This window comes from Oncorhynchus tshawytscha, linkage group LG06 (genome assembly GCF_018296145.1).
Source record: "Oncorhynchus tshawytscha isolate Ot180627B linkage group LG06, Otsh_v2.0, whole genome shotgun sequence".
In the NCBI taxonomy this organism is placed as follows: Eukaryota; Metazoa; Chordata; class Actinopteri; order Salmoniformes; family Salmonidae; genus Oncorhynchus; species Oncorhynchus tshawytscha.
Window position 1 is genome coordinate 62,669,512 of NC_056434.1, and position 20,487 is coordinate 62,689,998.

A 20,487-nucleotide genomic window follows, 5' to 3' on the forward strand; every position below is an offset into this window, starting at 1 on the left:
TACAAGTGTTGCACTTGGGGCAAATACAATACAACATATCACTGAGTACCACTCTTAGTATTTTCAAGCATGGTGGTGGCTGCATCATGTTATGGGTATGATTGTCATCGGCAAGGACTAAGGGGTTTTTGGGGGATAAATAATTAACGGAATAGAGATAAGCACAGGCAAAATCCTAGAGGAAAACCTTGTTGAGAAATTCACCTTTCAGCAGGACAATAACCTAAAACACAAGGCCAAATATAAACTGGAGCTGCTTACTAAAATGACATGGAATGATCCTAAGTGGCCTGGTTACAGTTTTTACTTAAATCTAATGGAAAATCTTTTGCAAGACTTGAAAATGTCTGTTTAGTAATGATCAACAACCAACTTGAAAGAGCTTGAAGATTTTTTTAAAATAATAATGTGAAAATATTGTACAATCTAGGTGTGCAACTCTCATAGAGACTGACCCAGAAAGACTCAGATTACAGATTACAGCTGTAATCACTGCCAAAGGTGATTCTAACATGTACTAACACAGGGTTGAATACTTATGTAATCAATATATATTATTGTTTTACTTTTTACAAATGTTAGAATTTTTATTCCCCTTTGACATGCCAGAGTAATTTGTGTAGATCGTTGACAAAAAATTACAATTCAATCCATTTGAATCCCACCTTGTAACACAACAAAATATGGAAAAACTCAAGGGGTGTGAATACTTTCTGAAGGCACTGTACATATAGTAATTCTACAGTATACTGTAGTATATTTTCATGTGGGACTCTTCATCCTATGATTGAAAATGGTGTTTGTTGTTTGTAAAGAAAAAGTGAGCTATCGCGGCTTTACGCAATGAACGATCCAATTAGAATCCTGTCCTAACTCAGTGAGCTATGGGGCTGAATTACTGTACATCAGAGCACAGCCATTAACCATTTGCAAGTGTTTTAGCTCCCTTCAGGGTGAAAGGATATCTAAAAACACCCTATTTATGAGTGTAGAACATAAACTTCTGTATTGTATAATTCTGAAAGACAATAGGGTCGAAGATTTCAGCTAATTCCAGTTCAGCATGATTTAGACAGAACTACAGCGCACTAAAAGAGGCCAAACTCCCAAAATAAGATGAAAAGGTTTGTTTTGGCATGCTATCCCTCAACACAACTTCCCGCACCATTAACATATTAAAACAAGGCTAATGCATGACCCCACTGTGCAGAGGATTTTCTGTGGGACTTGGATCTCAAAAACTAGGAAGTGAAAAGTGCATGGGCAACCTAACACCCTAGTAAACTTAGCCTTGGAATGCTCCAAACAACTCAGTGATAGTTCATTTGACAGATTTTTTTCTTTCTGACAAAACACCCTGTCAGAAGCAGTGGAACTGCAAATTGGTTCTGATTGACAGTTGGGTTATTTGATGTAATAGATGGATAAATAAAGGGTGTGGGATCTGTCTGAGTTCCGTGATAAATGACTCCAACTGGGAAAATAGATAGCCTTTGATGTTTATGTGATTGTCACAGTTCATTCACATGTTTAATACATCTGGCACGGCTACACAGTTACACAGTACCTGTCGCATTATTTGAACATCTTCTCCAAACATGTCTGTCTTTTCAAGTCACCCAACTGTGATCCAGCCTCTCCCCTTGATTCTCTCGCTCTTTGTTCTTTCCAATGGGAGGAGAATTAAACACTGTAGCGAAGTTGCTAGTGCTTTCAAGGGGAGTCACGGGGACATGAGAGGAGGCAGTTGTCTGAGGGCAGACATTGCCTGTCCTCATCTCCATTGTCAGGTAAGGTTTTGTGGCTCTTACTGTAAATGTACCTCTATGGTTGAGAACTATGACCTCCATAATGCTTGTGTGTCCTATTTCTATTATGATGACACAGGCCACAGTGTGAAACGTGTTTGTTTGCTATTGGGAAATGACCTCGGCAGAGTTAATATTGTCAGGCTGCAGCTAATTTGTTGTCATGGTTGTTGATATGGTTGTATGCGCCGGTGGCCCTTTATAATAGCCCTCTTTCAAATCACCTGGGTGAGGGTGAAGCTTATCTCACTTAGCTAAGTCCATAAAATACACTGGGCTACACTGAGCTGAGCTGCCCTCTCTGCAATGATAGAGATGAAGCCATTGGATCTGTCACTGCGTCATCGAGAAACATGCTACAAGCAGTACTGGAGGTCATGACGCTCAAACAATCTGCTAATGTTCTGCCATGGCTAATTTGTGCCTGTGGCCTGGTGCCATCCCTGAATGACCGTCTGCAGGACATGACCTGCTACAGAGGACCACAGTGAATGTCAGCCTCTCACTGGGGAAAATACACAAACACACACACACACACACATACATATATATATATATATATATATATATATATATATATATATATATATATATATACATATACATACATATACATATATGTATATATATACATATATGTATGTATATATATATATATATATGTCTGTACTGTCTAATGTACTGGAGTCCATAGTTAGTAGGCAGCTGAAGGCCTACTTCCAAGAAAACAACATCTTAAATGGAATGGAATCAGGTTTTAGGTCTGGCCACTGCACTGTTTCAGAAACATTGAAGGTTTTAAATGACATCCACTGTGCTCTTGACAAGAAGTTACATTGTGTGTCTGTCTTTACTGATTTGTCGAAGGCATTTGACACCGTGGACCATGCTGTGTTGGTGTAAAGGTTAAAATGTTGTGGAATTACTGTTCCATCTCTAGATTGGTTTATAAATTAGTTATCAAATCGTGCACAATGTGTAATGGCGGAGGGTTGTAAATCAAGTCCATAGAGTTGTGCTCAGGTGTTCCGCAAGCTTCTATTTTGGGCCCACTGTTGTTCATTTTGTATATCAACAAAATTGGAGAGCACATTGAAACAGATGATCATTTTTATGCAGATTATACTGTTCTTTATTCAAGTGGTAGCAGTTTATCTTTAGCTTTTGAAAATGTCCAAAGAGAATAACACCATACAAAATAATCTGTATGATTTGAAGCTGGTTCTGAATTCGGGTAACACAAAATGCATGGTATTTTTAAATGCCAGGCATGTTACTAATCATGTCATTGCTACATTGGATGAACATACTATACAGCAGGTCAAAGTGTATAAATATTTGGGAGTGTGGGTAGATGACAAGCTGAGCTTCACTGTTTATGTGGAGAACTTGATAAGGAAGCTCAAACTGAGAATATGTTTTTATTACTGGCATAAGGCTTGTTTTTCTCTTGAGGCCAGGAAGGAGCTGGTAACATATACATTATCTACAGTACCAGTCAAAAGTTTGGACACACCTACTCATTCAATACTTTTTCTTTATATTTACAATTTTCTACATTATAGAATAATAGTGACGACATCAAAACTCCAAAATTACACATGGAATCATGTAATAACCCCAAAAAAGTGTAAAACAAATCAAATATATTTCATGTTCTTCAAAGTATCCACTCTTTGCCTTGATGACAGCTTTGCACACTCTTGGCATTCTCTCAACGAGCTTCAACTGGAATGTTTTTCCAACAGTCTTGAAGGACATATGCTGAGCACTTGTTGGCTGCTTTTCCTTCACTCCAACTCATCCCAAACCATCTGCTCCCGAGTAGCACAGCGGTCTACGGCACTGCATCTCAGTGCTAGAGGCGTCACTTCAGACCTTGGTTCGATCCTGAGCTGTATCACAACCCGGCCGTGATTGGGAGTCCCACAGGGTGGTGCACAATTGGCCTAGTGTATTCCGGGATAGGGTTTGGCCGGTGGTAGGCGGTCATTGTAAATAACAATTTGTTCTCAACTGACTTGCCTAGATAAATAAAGATTAAATAAAAAAATTGAATAAAAATTAGGTTGAGGTTGCGTGATTGTGAAAGCCGGGTCATCTGATGCAGCACTCTGTGTTGGGTCATTGTTCTCTTGAAAAACAAACTATAGTCCCACTAAGAGCAAACCAGATGTGATGGTGTATCGCTGCAGAATGCTGTGGTAACCATGCTGGTTAAGTGTGCCTTGAATTCTAAATAAATCACAGACAGTATCACCAGAAAAGCACCTCCACACCATGCTTCATGGTGAGAACCACACACGCAGAGATCATCCATTCACCTACTTTGCATCTCACAAAGACACCACGTTTGGAACCAAGAACCTCAAATCTCATCAGACCAAAGGACAGATTTCCTCTGCAGCAGAGGTAGATCTGGGTCTTCCTTTCCTGTGGCGGTCGTCATGAGACCCAGTTTCATCATAGCGCTTGATGGGCTATCTTCTGTATACCACCCCTACCTTGTCACAACACAACTGATTGGCTCAAACACATTAAGGAAGAAAGAAATTCCACAAATTAACTTTTAAAAATACACACTGTAACGGCTTTCTTTAGGTGAAGTAGAGTCAGACCAAAATGCGGCGTGGCTATTGCGATCCATGTTTAATGAAACAAAGTAAACACGAATCAAATACAAAAACAATAAACGTAACACGAAAACCGAAACAGCCTAATACTGGTGCAAAGTAACACAGAGACAGGAACAAGGACAATCACCCACAAAACAGGCTACCTAAATATGGTTCCCAATCAGAGACAATGACGAACACCTGCCTCTGATTGAGAACCATATCAGGCCAAACATAGAACTAGACAAACTAGACATGTAACATAGAATGCCCACCCAGCTCACGTCCTGACCAACACTAAAACAAGGAAAACACATACGAACGATGGTCAGAACGTGACAGTACCCCCCCCAAGGTGCGGACTCCGAACGCACAACCTAAACCTATAGGGGAGGGTTTGGGTGGGCATCTGTCCGCGGTGGCGGCTCTGGCGCTGGACGTGGACCCCACTCCATAATTGTCTTAGTCCACTTCCTTAGCGTCCCTTGAGTGGCGACCCTCGCCGCTAACCTTGGCCTAGAAAACCTAACAACGGGCCCCACTGGACTGAGGGGCAGCTCCGGACTGAGGTAGCTCAGGACTGAGGGGTAGCTCGGGACTGAGGGGAAGCTCGGGACTGAGGGGAAGCTCGGGACTGAGGGGAAGCCCGGGACTGAGGGGAAGCTCCGGCAGGTTGATGGATCTAGCAGATCCTGGCTGGCTGGTGGTTCCGGCAGATCCTGGCTGACTGGCAGATCCTGGCTGAATGGCGGATCCTGGCAGATCCTGGCTGACTGACGGCTCTGGCAGACCCTGGTTGACTGGCAGATCCTGGCTGAATGGCGGATCCTGGCTGACTGGCGGATCCCGGCTGACTGGCGGATCCCGGCTGACTGGCGGATCCCGGCTGACTGGCAGTTCTGGCGGATCCTGGCTGACTGGCGGATCCTGGCTGACTGGTGGATCCTGGCAGACTGGCGGCACTGGCGGCGCTGGGCAGACTGGCGGCACTGGCGGCGCTGGCGGCGCTGGCGGCGCTGGGCAGACTGGCGGCGCTGTGCAGACTGGCGGCACTGGCGGCGCTGGGCAGACTGGCGGCACTGGTGGCGCTGGGCAGACTGGCGGCACTTGCGGTGCTGGGCAGACTGGCGGCACTGGGCAGACTGGCGGCACTGGCGGCGCTGGGTAGACTGGCGGCACTGGCGGCGTTGGGCAGAATGGCGGGACTGGCGGCGCTGGGCAGACGGGAAGCTCCGACAATGCTGGAGAGACGGGTAGCTCAGATGCCGCTGGGCAGACTGGACTAAGGAGCTCTGGCGCCTCTGGAATGAGGGGCTCTTGCGCCTCTGGACTGAGGGGCGGGAGCTCTGGCAGCGCCGAACAGGCGGGAGACAACTGCAGCGCTGGAGAGGAGGAAAGCTCCGGCAGCGCTGAACAGGCAGGAGACTCTGACAGTGCTGGAGAGGAGGAAGGCTCTGACAGCGCTGAACAGGCGAGGCGCACTGTAGGCCTGATGCGTGGTGCTTGCACTGGTGGTTCTGGGCCAAGGACACGCACAGGAAGCCTGGTGCGGGGAGCTGCCACCGGAGGACTGGTGTGTGGAGGTGGCACAGGATGGACCGGACCGTGAAGGCGTACTGGAGATCTTGAGAGCAGGGCTGGCACAGGACGTGCAAGGCTAAGGAGGTGCACAGGCGGCCTGGTGCGTGAGGCTGGCACAGTCTTCACCAGACAACTAGCACGCACCTCAGGATGAGTATGGAGAGCTGACCCAGGTGTCATCAAATCCTCGACACTCTCCGTCGGGCGAATTCCGTGTCTCATGCACCAACACAGCAACTCCCTCATATCTCTCTCCTCCAATCTCCCCATTAACTCCTTCACCGTCTCTGCTTCGCTCACCTCCAACACTGGCTCTGGTTTCCTCCTTGGCTCCTTACGATAAACAGGGGGAGTTGGCTCAGGTCTGACACCTGACTCTGCCACACTCCCCCTGTGCCTCCCCCCCTCCCAATAAATTTTTGGGGCTGACTCTCTGGCTTCCGTCCGCGCCGCTGTGCTTGCTTCGCCAACCTCATTCTCCTGTAACCTTCCGCGCACTGCTCCATCGAATCCCAGGCGGGCTCCGGCACTCTCCCTGGGTCGACCGCCCACATGTCTATTTCCTCCCAAGTAGTATAGTCCATATTCTTGCTGTCCAAACCGTCCTCCCATGTCCATTCCTCTTTTCGCTGCTGTTGCCCGTTACCACGCCGCTTGGTCCTGTTGTGGTGGGTGATTCTGTAACGGTTTTCTTTAGGTGAAGTAGAGTCAGACCAAAATGCGGCGTGGCTATTGCGATCCATGTTTAATGAAACAAAGTAAACACGAATCAAATACAAAAACAATAAACGTAACACGAAAACCGAAACAGCCTAATACTGGTGCAAAGTAACACAGAGACAGGAACAAGGACAATCACCCACAAAACCCAACACCAAACAGGTTACCTAAATATGGTTCCCAATCAGAGACAATGACGAACACCTGCCTCTGATTGAGAACCATATCAGGCCAAACATAGAACTAGACAAACTAGACATGTGAGCTGGGTGGGCATTCTATGTTACGTCCTGACCAACACTAAAACAAGGAAAACACATACGAACGATGGTCAGAACGTGACACACACCTGTTAATCGAAAGGCATTCCGGGTGACTACCTCATGAAGCCGGTTGGGAGAATGCCAAGAGTATGCAAAACTGTCATCAAGGCAAAGGGTGGCTACTTAGAAGAATCTCAAATATATTTGTTTAACACTTTTCTGGTTACTACATGATCTCATATGTGTTATTTCATAGGTGTGATGTCCTGATTATGATGTCTTGATGTTTTTACTATTTTCTACAATGTAGAAAAACCCTGGAATGAGTAGGTGTGTCCAAACTTTTGACTGCTACTGTATATGCAGGCCTCTACCACTACCCTGAGAGCATTTGATTCAGTATATCAGTATATCATGCGTCCCTCAGGTTCATTCCAAATCAAAAACGTCCAACACATCATTGTGATCTCTATAGCCCCATTGGCAGGTCGTCATTGATCTTGCGTAGGCTTAAACACTGGTATACACTGATTTATATGGCCATATTGGGTTAAATGCCACTTTATCTCTGTTCTTTTTTAATCAGGTCAGTAAATAAATATAATTTACGATTCCATTCTCATTTTCTTTTAACAGTAGCAAGAATTTGAACATGTCATGGTAGAAATAGTTTTAGTTAGTCAAGTCCGTGGTCCTGGACATTAAAACATTTGATGATCTAGTCACGTTGGTGGAGTTAAACACTTGGTCGATGTAAATATCAGAGAAGAGTGTAATTGTCTTTAGGACAGCAGTTTCTAGTTGACACTTGTGTTTCTTTACATAATATGTAATTGTTGTATTGTAAGTGTGTCTATAGTTTTGTTCAATGTTGTGTCAGTGTATGTCAGTTGTTTTGTCTGAAACTGTTCCCCCTGCGGCTGTTGGACCAGGTCTCTCTTGAAAAATAGATGTTATCTTAATGAGAAAAACCTGTATAAATAAAGGTTAAATAAACAATTAAAACAATTATCTGTGTGCATGAATGGACAAAGACTGTGTGGGATGGGACACTGTAGACCAATGCATCTGTACCTAAAGCATATAACACTCGACACCACTGACTTCCAGGCCTCCTGCTGTTATGCTAATCTCAGAGGGGATGGGGCCAGAGCTAGTGTGCCATGGACCAACATTTTATGGCAGAATAAGGTGGTACCCAGTGGGTTGGACTTTTCTAAGTTGTGCATGGAGGATATTGTGCCTACAACAAAATGGACTGGCAAGAACAGGATGAGTTCCTGTCACAGTAAGTGTCAAATATGCACCACAACATCCCATCATCCTCTCTGCATGACCCCTGAAGGCATTAGCACAACCGATTTGACTCAGTGCTTGGTGCTGAGGGCTGCCTCACTGGTGCTGCACCGTGGCAGTGTCAATGTGAATTTCAATGCTTCTGTGGAGAATTCCAATGCTTCTGGGTAATGCATGGGGAGTCATGATTGAGTATTGATGTGCCTCAGTTAAATAACCAATGGAGAATTACTTTATCTCTCTCTCTCGATCTCTCTCTTACACACACACACACACACACAAAATAAATCCTTCACACTGGTCCCAGTAACACCTCATTAAAAAAAATGTAACAATGTCTCAGACTGACTTTTGTAAAATCACCGTTCATACATACCCACAGGACCCAGGCAGTCACTGTAACCCTTCTACTGTAAGGTATCTTACCTGCTAATGAGGAGCATGATGAACACTCTCACTCCAGAGCGGAGCACAGCCATCATTGCTGGAGGTGTGGAGGTGTCTAGTGGAGTCTATCTGAAATAAGAGGATACAGAGAAAATTAAATCCATAACATAGGTATACTCAGTCTATTGTGTTTTTACGGGTACAGTTTGTACCAGCATTTTCAATGCATGTGTTCATCTACTGAATAATATTTAGTTCAGAACCAGTGAAAATGACTCCCAAACACCAGTCTTTTCAGGTGCTGTTTTCAAACTCATGTTCCTGAGCCTTCTGTGTTGTTTTTGTAACAGCACACTGTTGACCTCCTTGGTCATCTTATGACTGAACTGACATATATCATCCAGATTCCCCCATTTGTCTTGTGCTGTTATAAAGAGAAGTCTGCATATCTTTGGCTGGAAGTCATCTTCCCAACAACCAACTCACTAAGCTACTAACATGACCGCAGGGTTTAATTTCAACTGCATAATCACCTCACAATAATGACTTATCTGAAACGTCTACTCATTAAGCTCTCGGCTTAGGTAGAGGCAATGAAAGATATTTCATTACTACCTTCCTTAGAAAGCACTCCCTTTAAGGATTTTGAAATGAATGTACATTTAGCTGTTGGGTGAAAAGGAATGTGGCTGCAAAATGATATGCTACTGTAGCCATCATCAACTGCAGCGTTACCTAGTAATGCTTAGTGACAAAAAATTGCTCTCTTTGTACTGGATTTCATTAATAAACAGATGCAGTGTGTTATTTTATACAACGGATGGGACTAATACTGAATGCTGATTGGTTAAAAGCGCATTCCAGCTGGTGTCCATTACACGAGTTACCACCCGCTAAATCTATATTGTTAAAATGCGTATTTACTCTGTTCCATCCGACTGCGCAATCCAGCCCAGCCAGGATTTTGATCTCCACTATAAAAAGCATTTAGACATGATCTCACATTTCTTTTAGACTTACATTAATTTTCAACAGCTGAGATTTGTATAAACCTTTGTCTGTCTCTCCGAAATTTGCAACATTGATTCAATATTCAAATTCGATCTCCAGCTATCCCATAGTAATGAACGAGTAGGGGTCGGGAGTTGGCACGGGACAGACAGGCAGGCAGATTTTCTCAGCCAGTCGAAATCACGAATCAGCTGGCTTAATTTTTATGGATATATATATATATATATACACACAAAAGAAATGTCAACTGAAAAAGGTCAAACGAAACAAAGTGCAGCTAGTTTGCAGTCTTTCCATCTTCAGTTTGAAGTGATTGTGTTAGATGTGTTGTTGGCTAGCTCCTCTTAACAACAGTGTCCTGACGAGTGAGCACATTCTCTATGACAAGCGAAATCGTACCTCATTAGGTCATTGGTATGGATGTATCCAAATAAATGTCCCTAGAGAAAAGCTTGAACAAATGCAAATGCGGCTACTTTGCTGTTATTCTGGCTGCAGAATTTTTGGCGTGAATTTAAGTAAGCCGTAGTTGGCTAGCTAACAAGCAAGGTATAAGAACGTTGCCAGCCAGTATGGCAATGGAACATTTGGAACAAATGACTGGGTCGCTTCTATAGATACAGAACAAAAAGACTGTATGACTGGATCGAGTCTCTAGCAACTGAACCGATAAAACAAACGACCACCCGGCTTGGGTAGCAACACTAGATTTGTGTTGGAACTGTATCTTGTGTAAGGATGAAATAGTATGAATACATCTATAGAAATAACGTTTTTAATGAAAATATAGCAATCATTATTTGAATATGTTGGTGACCCAACAACAAGTTTCGAGGACATATTGGCACGGGTGTTGTTAGGTCCAAGACGAAGTCGAGGGCATTATCACTTTTATACAGTTGAAGTCGGAAGTTTACATACACTTAGGTTGGAGTCATTAAAACTCATTTTTCAACCACTCCACAAATCTATAGTTTTGGCAAGTCGGTTAGGACATCTACTTTGTGCATGACGTAAGTCATTTTTACAAAAATTGTTTACAGACAGATTATTTCACTTATAATTCACTGTATCACAATTCCAGTGGGTCAGACGTTTACATAGACTAAGTTGACTGTGCCTTTAAACAGCTTGGAAAATTCCAGAAAATGTCATGGATTTAGAAGCTTCTAAAAGGCAAATTGACATAATTTGAGTCAATTGGAGGTGTACCTGTGGATGTATTTAAAGGCCTACCTTCAAACTCAGTGCCTCTTTGCTTGACATCATAGTAAAATCAAAAGAAATCAGCCAAGACCTCAACAAGTCTGGTTCATCCTTCGGAGCAATTTCCAAACGCCTGAAGGTACCACTTTCTTCCGTACAAACAATAGTATGCAAGTAAAAACACCATGGGAACCACGTGGCTGCCATAACGCTCAGGAAGGAGACGTGTTCTGTCACCTAGAGCGAAAAGTGCAAATCAAATCCAGAACAACAGCAAAGGACCTTGTGAAGATGCTGGAGGAAACAGGTACAAAACTATCTATATCCACAGTAAAGTCTTATATCGACATAACCTGAAAGGCGGCTCAGCAAGGAAGAAGCCACTGCTCCAAAACCCGCCATAAAAAAGCCAGACTACGGTTTGCAACTGCACATGGGGACAAAGATCATACTTTTTTGATAAATGTCCTCTGGTCTGACGAAACAAAAAGAGAACAGTTTGGCCATAATGACCATCATTATGTTTGGAGGAAAAAGTGGGAGGCTTGCAAGCTGAAGAACACCACCCCAACCGGGAAGCATGGGGGTGGCAGCATCATGTTGTGGAGGTGCTTTGCTGCAGGAGGGACTGGTGCACTTCACAAAATAGATGGCATCATGAGGAGGAAAATTATGTGGATATATTGAAGCAACATCTCAAGACAGTCGTCAGAAAGTTAAAGCTTGGTCGCAAATGGGTCTTCCAAATGGACAATGACCCCAAGCACACTTTCAAAGTTGTGGGAAAATGGCTTAAGGACAACAAAGTCAAGGTATTGGAGTGGCCATCACAAAGCACTGACCTCAATCTTATAGAACATTTTTGGGCAGAACTGAAAATGCATGTGAGAGCAAGGAGGCCTACAAACCTGACTCAGTTACACCAGCTCTGTCAGGAGGAATGGGACAAAATTCACCCAACTTATTGGGTGAAGCTTGCGGAAGGCTACCCGAAATGTTTGACCCAAATTAAACAACTTAAAGTCAATGCTTTATGTAAAACTTCTGACCCATTGGGAATGTGATGAAAGAAATCAAAGCTGAAATAAATCATTCTCGCTATTATTATTATAACATTTCACATTCTTAAAATAAAGCGGTGATCCTAACTGACCTAAGAAGGAATGTTTACTAGGATTAAATGTCAGGAATTGTGAAAACTGAGTGTAAATGTATTTGGCTAAGGTGTATGTAAACTTACGACTTCAACTGTATAAAAGTGATAATGCCCTCGACTTCGTCTTGGACCTAACAACACCCGTGCCAATATGTCCTCGAAACTCTGGCTTCTCTGGAATTATCACTTAACCCATTAACGTGAGACAAATGGTTCGAAAAACACGCAGCCGAGGACGAATTCTGTAAATTATGCAATCTTTATCAATAAAACTGAGATGTTCAAATTTGAAAAAGTCCACGATAATCATTCCTCATCTATGGTCAAATTTGGCTTTTTTGGAATTCTTCGTCAGTTCATGAGTGAAGAGGCACTGGACTGATCTGAGGTTTACTGTGGGCTGAACACATCAATAAATGTACATGAACGTAACAAACATTTTAATCAATTTCTCAAACAGCTGTCAATCATCCAGCCCACAATACTAGTGTCACCCTGCCACCAGAGGGTAATGGCACCCCAATATTACAAAACATCCAATCAATGCAAATGAAGGCACACAACCTCACGAACACTGTACATCCTAAGATTGCAGAGTTAAATTCAGATATTGCAGATAATCACACTCTTGCATACATTGAACAGACTAACATACAGCACCTTCATTAAATGTGTTGAAGTCAAAAGTCAATAAAGCTTTTTAGTAATCTACAAACCACAAACCACTATTTTAAGATATGAGGCCATACATACAGTGGGGCAAAAAAAGTATTTAGTCAGCCACCAATTGTGCAAGTTCTCCCACTTAAAAAGATAAGAGAGGCCTGTAATTTTCATCATAGGTATACTTCAACTATGACAGACAAAATGAGGAAAAAAAATCCAGAAAATCACATTGTAGGATTTTTAATGAATTTATTTGCAAATTATGGTGGAAAATAAGTATTTGGTCAATAACAAAAGTTTATCTCAATACTTTGTTATATACCCTTTGTTGGCAATGACAGAGGTCAAACGTTTTCTGTAAGTCTTCACAAGGTTTTCACACACTGTTGCTGGTATTTTGGCCCATTCCTCCATGCAGATCTCCTCTAGAGCAGTGATGTTTTGGGGCTGTTGCTGGGCAACATGGACTTTCAACTCCCTCCAAAGATTTTCTATGGGGTTGAGATCTGGAGACTGGCTAGGCCACTCCAGGACCTTGAAATGTTTCTTACGAAGCCACTCCTTCATTGCCCGGGCGGTGTGTTTGGGATCATTGTCATGCTGAAAGACCCAACCACGTTTCAACTTCAATGCCCTTGCTGATGGTAGGCTTTGTTACTTTGTTCCCAGCTCTCTGCAGGTCATTCACTAGGTCCCCCAGTGTGTTTCTGGGATTTTTGCTCACCGTTCTTGTGATAATTTTGACCCCACGGGGTGAGATCGAGGGAGATTATCAGTGGTCTTACATTTCCTAATAATTCCTCCCATAGTTGATTTCTTCAAACCAAGCTGCTTACCTATTGCAAATTCAGTCTTCCCAGCCTGGTGCAGGTCTACAATTTTGTTTCTGGTGTCCTTTGATAGCTCTTTGGTCTTGGCCATTGTGGAGTTTGGAGTGTGACCGTTTGAGGTTGTGGACAGGTGTCTTTTATACTGATAACAAGTTCAAACAGGTGCCATTAATACAGGTAACGAGTGGAGGACAGAGGAGCCTCTTAAAGAAGAAGTTACAGGTCTGTGAGAGCCAGAAATCTTGCTTGTTTGTTATTGACCAAATACTTATTTTCCACCATAATTTGCAAATAAATTCATAAAAAATCCTACAATGTGATTTTCTGGATTTTTTTTCTCGTTTTGTCTGTCATTGTTGAAGTGTACTTATGATGAAAGTTACAGGCCTCTCATCTTTTTAAGTGGGATAACTTGCACAATTGGTGGCTGACTAAATACTTTTTTGCCCCACTGTATTTATGTCACTGTCTCAATCATTTTCAGTGTAGGGGCCTGTTGCCTAATCTGCCCTGTCCAGCTGTGCTTAAGTACAGTATGTCAGTCAGCTAAAATTCTACTTGTCACCCACCAAATCCACTGACCACCCTCAAACACACAGCAGTGTCTAATTAAACCTCTCAAGAGGTATCAGCCATATTTCAGAACCCTGTCATCTTGTCTATCATTTGATTTAAGCTGATTTGAAAAGGGCAAAAGTGGGTGGAATAAAATATATACGTTTGAGTTACTGAGCACATGATCAAAAGTTCTGCCCTTTTCTGTGTTTTCTCACTTCCCGCCTGGTGTGCTTGGTGAGTCACCTCTGTGTCAGACCCCCTCGTGGTCTTGATTTTTGTTTTGTTCCTTGTCCTGTATCCTGACTTGTTCTCTGACCATTTAAGGCAACTGGGACTGAGACCCTGACCACTAACTTATACCATTTTTGCACTACCGGCCAAGCGCAACCAAGTCAAGCCGGGCTGTACTGAGCTAGCGAGTTTACACATCCAGTCAGTAGAGTTTGTTTTCGGTCGGTGTAGCGAACGTGAGTAGGGTTCACGGTCTCGTGATAAGATAGCCCTGCCTGCGACATCAAAAACAGTGTCACTCTCAGCCCAAGACTGATATACAGTACCTCTTGGTGTAATGGTCAAAACATTGCTTTCTTCCATGGGAAACAGGTATTATAGTACCCACTACATCCCACACTGCTGTAGCACTTAGAGCTGAGCTGATTTTATAAATATGTTCCACCAGCACAGCTCGCCTCTCTTACAGGCACAGCAGGCCCTGAGGACTTTGTCTGAGCAGTCGGCTAAACACAGCGGTTCCCTCTCCTATGCAACACTCTGTTTCGTCTGCGAGTTCCGATGTTTTGATTTGGCCTCTAATTGACTTATCCTCGTCATCATTCCAGACGAGTTTCTGGCTCCCGTCGCCCTGCATCAGCGTAGGGATGCTTGTGACCTTGCTCCCGCCTCCTAAAACATTTTGGGGAATCTGCAGACTTTGAGTGGATATGAATGTGGTTGGAAAGGAGCTTGCATTTTGAGATGGTGGTGCTGGTGGTGGCGGTACTGATGAAGAAGAAGAAGGTGATGATGATAATAATAATAATGATGATGATGATGATAACAACGATCAAAGAAGAAGAAAAAGAAGAAGACAATCAAATATTTTTGTTGAATAAAATATCACTCTAAAAATAGTTGATCTGAATGTACATCTGGACACTGTGACAGCTTGAGGGAGTGCTTGGCTACATCAGGACAATTTTTGGCATCAGACCTCATCCCAGATGAGTGATGACAGTGCCACTGCAACATCCCAAGTCAGACAGGGCACAAAGGGCCACACGGATGGGACAGCCAGGTCAGCCCAAACCCAAACCCAAATGTCCCTGGCCCTCACTCCCATGATGCACCTGGGCCAGAGAGTGGGCGGTTGGGAGATGAGGCCCATCAATCTGAATCAGGAAGGAGGGATGAGCCACCTGGTGCTCTGTGCCACCCTCCAGGTCCCAGCTGCACCCATACCTCATCATCTCATGGCACTGCCTGTCTGCCAAACCACCAATTCTGCAGAGTAATGTTTGCACAGGGCATAGTCTATACCCACACCTCAGACAGCATATAACGAGCACAGCAGGGAGGAAAAAGGAGAGATATACACATAGAAAGGAGTTCCTTACCACTGTGCGTCATCCAATACATGTTTGTTGCCTTTGGATTACTTTTTTAAAATGTGTTAAATCTGCTATGTCGTCACTGGGTGGGAAGAGGAAATGACATTCTGAGCACTGGAGTTTCTAAGATAAGGAGCGGGCCTTCCCATCACCTCTCTGCACAACCCAGTTAATGTAAAATCACATTGACTTCAGCTCCCTACTTCCTCTTTTAATATCATGCATGACTGGGAGCTAAATCTGCTCTGCAACTGGTTTAAGCATACTGCGGTGAGATTTATTGAAACAAAAAAATAGAGCAAAAATAAATAAGTCAGAGCTGCACCGGAACAGAGACAGTTGTCTTGGCTGTTACTCAAATCACACAAATGTACATATTTTTGGGAGAAAGGGACATTTCAAAAACTCCAGCCTCCATGAACAGGTCAAGTGTTTCTCTTTTCTTTCGAGATAAGATCAGACCTGACTCCTCATTTGTATACACTACTTGATTACATGAAACAACATCAAAGTCTAGAGCAGTTTGGTGCTTCAGAATTCTTGCCAACAGCTGACAGCTACTTTTAATCTGATAGGCTTCATAGCCTGAGGGTAGCAATAGGCTAAAGTGGAAATTACTACTGATGTGCATCTCTCCTTTCATGAACAGTTCGATACGCATCTAGCTAGATACATCGGGTCCTATGTGGTGAGTTTCGGTTTGATTAGGGGAACGAATTGATACGATTCAGTTTGATTGGATACACTAACATTTTTTGCGTGAGCATATTAATTTTCCATTTTAAATTAATATCTGCTGCTGGATCTGTCTGAGATGACTTCTCTAAAATGAGTGTGTGTGTGTCGATGTCAAGGTTGTGTGTTTGCACCTGAGCTGTGTCATGGCTAGAAGGGATTCATCTTTTGTCAAATTACTGTCAAAAATCGCATTTTAAAACCCTAACCATTATTTCGACAATAGGTGGTTCCCTTCCAGCCATTGACCCAGAGCTGAGCCATAGGGCAGGCTGAGCATCTACCACCCCACTATCAATTTATGCCCCCAGGGGGGCATAACATTTAGCCAATTAATTGACATTTAGCCAATTAATATAATGGAACTTTGTGATTTTACACCCGTCTCAAAAGCCAATAGTTTAGACGTTTGGAATTTTACTGGAGAACTTCTCCAGCTTTTTCTAATGAATGCCAGCACACACAGCTTGCATAAATGATTGATGTACTTTATGAAATAACCTGTTATTTTAAAAATAACCAAATATAAATACTATGACTGTTTGTATCAAAAGTATGCTTTATTGCGAACCTGAACAATTCAACTAATAAAGCCTATGATTTGATATTGCAAAAGCCATATCCTAATCTGAATGCTGACGGTGTCGAGCAGATGTACGAATAGCCTAGAACAGAGATAGACCTACCTTGTTGGCGTGATTAGCTGTCTACCGCACTGTGCGACGTGCGCACGCACAGTTGTTATCAGACACACGCAGTTACATGCAAACAAGTTCGGTGGGCTACTGAACAGCAGGAGAGGACACATCAATTGTCACAACAGATAAGAATAATTTTCGGAATAAAACAATATGAGTAAAAAACATTAGGGAACCGGAGATTAGTCATGTTTGAATAGGTTTTCTGACCAATGCATGCTTCATTTGGATCGGTTTGGGCTCCAGTGGACAGATGAACCCGGACCGATGCGTTTCGGTGAATCGTTACGTACCTTGCAATTACACCATGATAAGAACAATCAATTAATTGTATGCACCAAATAAAGATTAGCCGGCATTACATAATGATGAATAACTATATAAATCCTCCACTCCATCAGCACATGAACACCCAGTTCCACTAAAAGGCGCACACCCACACATGGATGCAGATCTACATATATCATGAGGGGCTGTATGAAATGTGTTTATGACCTTCACCTGGTGTGAGCGCTGCCACTCCTTGTTACTTTGAAATCCCCGTTCCCAAAAATAATTCAAGTGCACAATAGGTGATGGCAATTTGTCGAGGTCTTGACCCCAACTAAAATGTTCTAATTAACCGCAATGGCAAAGTGAATATTGTACTCAGTAATAGTCAATCAAGCATTCAACATAAAGCATGGCTACCCATACAGTAAATTATAGTTGACCCCCTCCGCATCCTTTCTTTTAAGTAGAACATTTACACACGACCTCCAATCTTTATGAGCGCAACAGTCACACAGCGTTGATATCCACAAAACTGAATGAATATGAAATGTTCACTCAATCCCTATAAAGCTGTTTTCACCCAAATACACAAGGTTATAATGACATTATAATAAGATAGGCTATTGTTCAGTGCTTCACTTGTATATGACACAAATGTGATATTGGAGATATTTGTAAAAATAATACGAATAATAATAATAAAACATCAACCTACGAATGTTATTGTTTATTAGGCTACTTTTCATATTCAAAACATAAATTAGCAAACCATTTAAAAACAATTGAAAGTCTACGAAGCTTCAAGTCTACGAAGCTTCAGCGTAACGTTACCGACTTGGCTGTAAACAAACCAATATGCTCAACAAACGAAACACGTTCCCTTGATTGAAGGTAGGTTTACTCAACCATATTCAAACATGTAAAACGTAAGTACAAACCCAAGAATCATTCATTGTACATGCCAAAATTCAAGGGTGGTTGTATCATATTTGCTAAACAGGCTACTGCAAAGTTAAAAGCACGTAGGCACATTCTTACCTGTAGTGATTGGTGTCCGAGCGCATACCAAACATTTCAGCTTATACTAGCGATAAGAGTACGTGTCATCGAATTTTCCTTTGCATTCAAATTAAAATTGTAACCGGTAGCCACTTCAGCCAACATCTGCCCGCGAAAACAACTGGTGCTCTGTCAGCGAATTCCCGTTGACAAGGAGAAGCCGCTTACTCACAATGAATCGCAAAGGTCCTACCTTCCAACCCTACCCCCGCTTTTGGGTCTCTAAAGGCAATGCACGAGATGAATGTCACCAACAATAACTTGGCCCATTCAGAACAAATTCATGTATTTCCACTATTTATATAATTCCCTTGATGAACTTTTTTTTTAAAATTAAGACCACAATTGGATAATGTGATAGCTTTAGTTTTATTTATTTTTCATTGGGAAGCTACATTGACAGTGGCAAAATCACCTCCCATTTAACACCGGTACAAAGTCGTTGTCGAACAAAGCATAGTAGCCTGTCAATTATTGAAGCCCAAAGGAGCCAATCGCAGAGGAAATGAATGCCATTTCTGGGATGGCAACATCCAAGCATATGGAAGACATCCTATTCTTAAATTAGCCAACACTTTACATAACAGCCTATAAAATGTATTTATTCCATTACATGTAGTCCTATTTAAACTTTGAAACTCAACAAAGAAATATGATTTGTGGCATATTCTCATAGTTATAATTGGACCTTTGACACAGCCCGTAATGTGCCTTTGCTGATTTATTGGTACTCTGAAGTAATGAATGAAATGAAAATAATCCTGTCAGTGCTAGTTTAACAGTTCGCCTCACCACAGAGAAGTAGCTACACACACCGAGTCAGTCAGTGACATAGCTTTCACCTGGATTCTCCTTGTCAGTCTATGATCCCTTATTGATGTCACTTGTTAAATCCACTTCAATCAGTGTAGATCAAGCCGAGGAGACAGGTTAAATAAGGATTTTTAAGCCTTGAGGAAATTGAGATGTGGATTGTGTATGTGTGCCATTCGGAGGGTGAATGGGCAAGACAAACTATTTCAGTGCCTTTGAACCGGGTATGGTAGTGGGTGCCAGGCACACCGGTTTGAATGTGTCAAGAACTGCAACTCTGCTGGGTTTTTCCACACTCAAAAGTTTCCGGTGTGTAGGGCTGTGGCGGTCATGAAATTTTGTCAGCCAGTGAATGTCAAGCAAATAACTGCCGGTCTCACAGTAATTGACCAATAATTAACATAAACAAGTTTAGCATCTCCTGGCTTCCATGCATAGTCTATAAACCACTGATGCAGACCTGTTAAAAAGTCTAATGAAGCCATGATTCATTTTAGACAGGTCTAAAGAAACATGATATGAAGAAAATGTGGTCTATTTCAGAAGAACATAATAGCATTCTCTGAGTTGTCCTTATGTTAGGCCCTGATATGGCTATGACATATGGCTGTGGGCTACACTCAATCAATCACATTTATTTATAAAGCACTTTTTACATCAGCAGATGTCACAAAGTGCGATACAGAAACCAAGCCTAAAACTCCAAACAGAAAGCAATGCAGATATAGAAGCACAGTGGCAAAGAAGAACTCCCTTGAAAGGCAGGAACGTAAGAAGAAACCTAGAGAGGAACCAGGCTCTGAGGGGTGGAAAGTCCTCTTCTGGCTGTGTCCCGGGTGGAGATTATAAGAGTACATGACCATTTAAGGCCAGATTATTCTTCAAGATGTTACAACGTTCATAGGTGATCAGCATGGTCAAATAATAATCACAATGGTTGTAGAGGGTGCAACAGGTCAGTACCTCAGGAGTAAATGTCAGTTGGCCTTTCATAGCCGAGCATTCAGAGGTCAAGACAGCAGGTGTGGTGGAGAGAGAGAGTCGAAACCGGCAGGTCTGGGACAAAGTAGCACGTCCGGTGAACAGGTCAGGGTTCCCTAGCCAAAGGCAAAACAGCTGAAACTGGAGCAGCAGCATGACCAGGTGGACTGGGGACAGCCAGGAGTCATCAGGCCAGGGAGTCCTGAAGCATGATCCTAGGGCTC

General features: G+C 42.7%; 1 protein-coding gene across 2 annotated transcripts in view; it reads right to left on the reverse strand.

The window, feature by feature from the left end:
* The window catches only part of LOC112252844 (gamma-aminobutyric acid receptor subunit pi), a 64,484-nt gene extending 45,674 nt beyond the window's left edge, over nt 1–18,810 (reverse strand). Inside the window, exons 1-2 of one of the 2 annotated variants that reach the window (XM_024424507.2) lie at nt 18,449–18,789; nt 8,710–8,799 (exon numbers count right to left, since the gene is read on the reverse strand). In XM_024424507.2, coding sequence (XP_024280275.1) covers nt 8,710–8,765 — 56 coding nt within the window. In that variant the 5' untranslated portion in view covers nt 8,766–8,799; nt 18,449–18,789. Of the gene's footprint in view, nt 1–8,709; nt 8,800–18,448 lie in introns of both variants that reach the window. The other variant, XM_024424508.2, reaches the window with a different exon arrangement.
* Nucleotides 18,811–20,487: the final 1,677 nt, after the last annotated feature.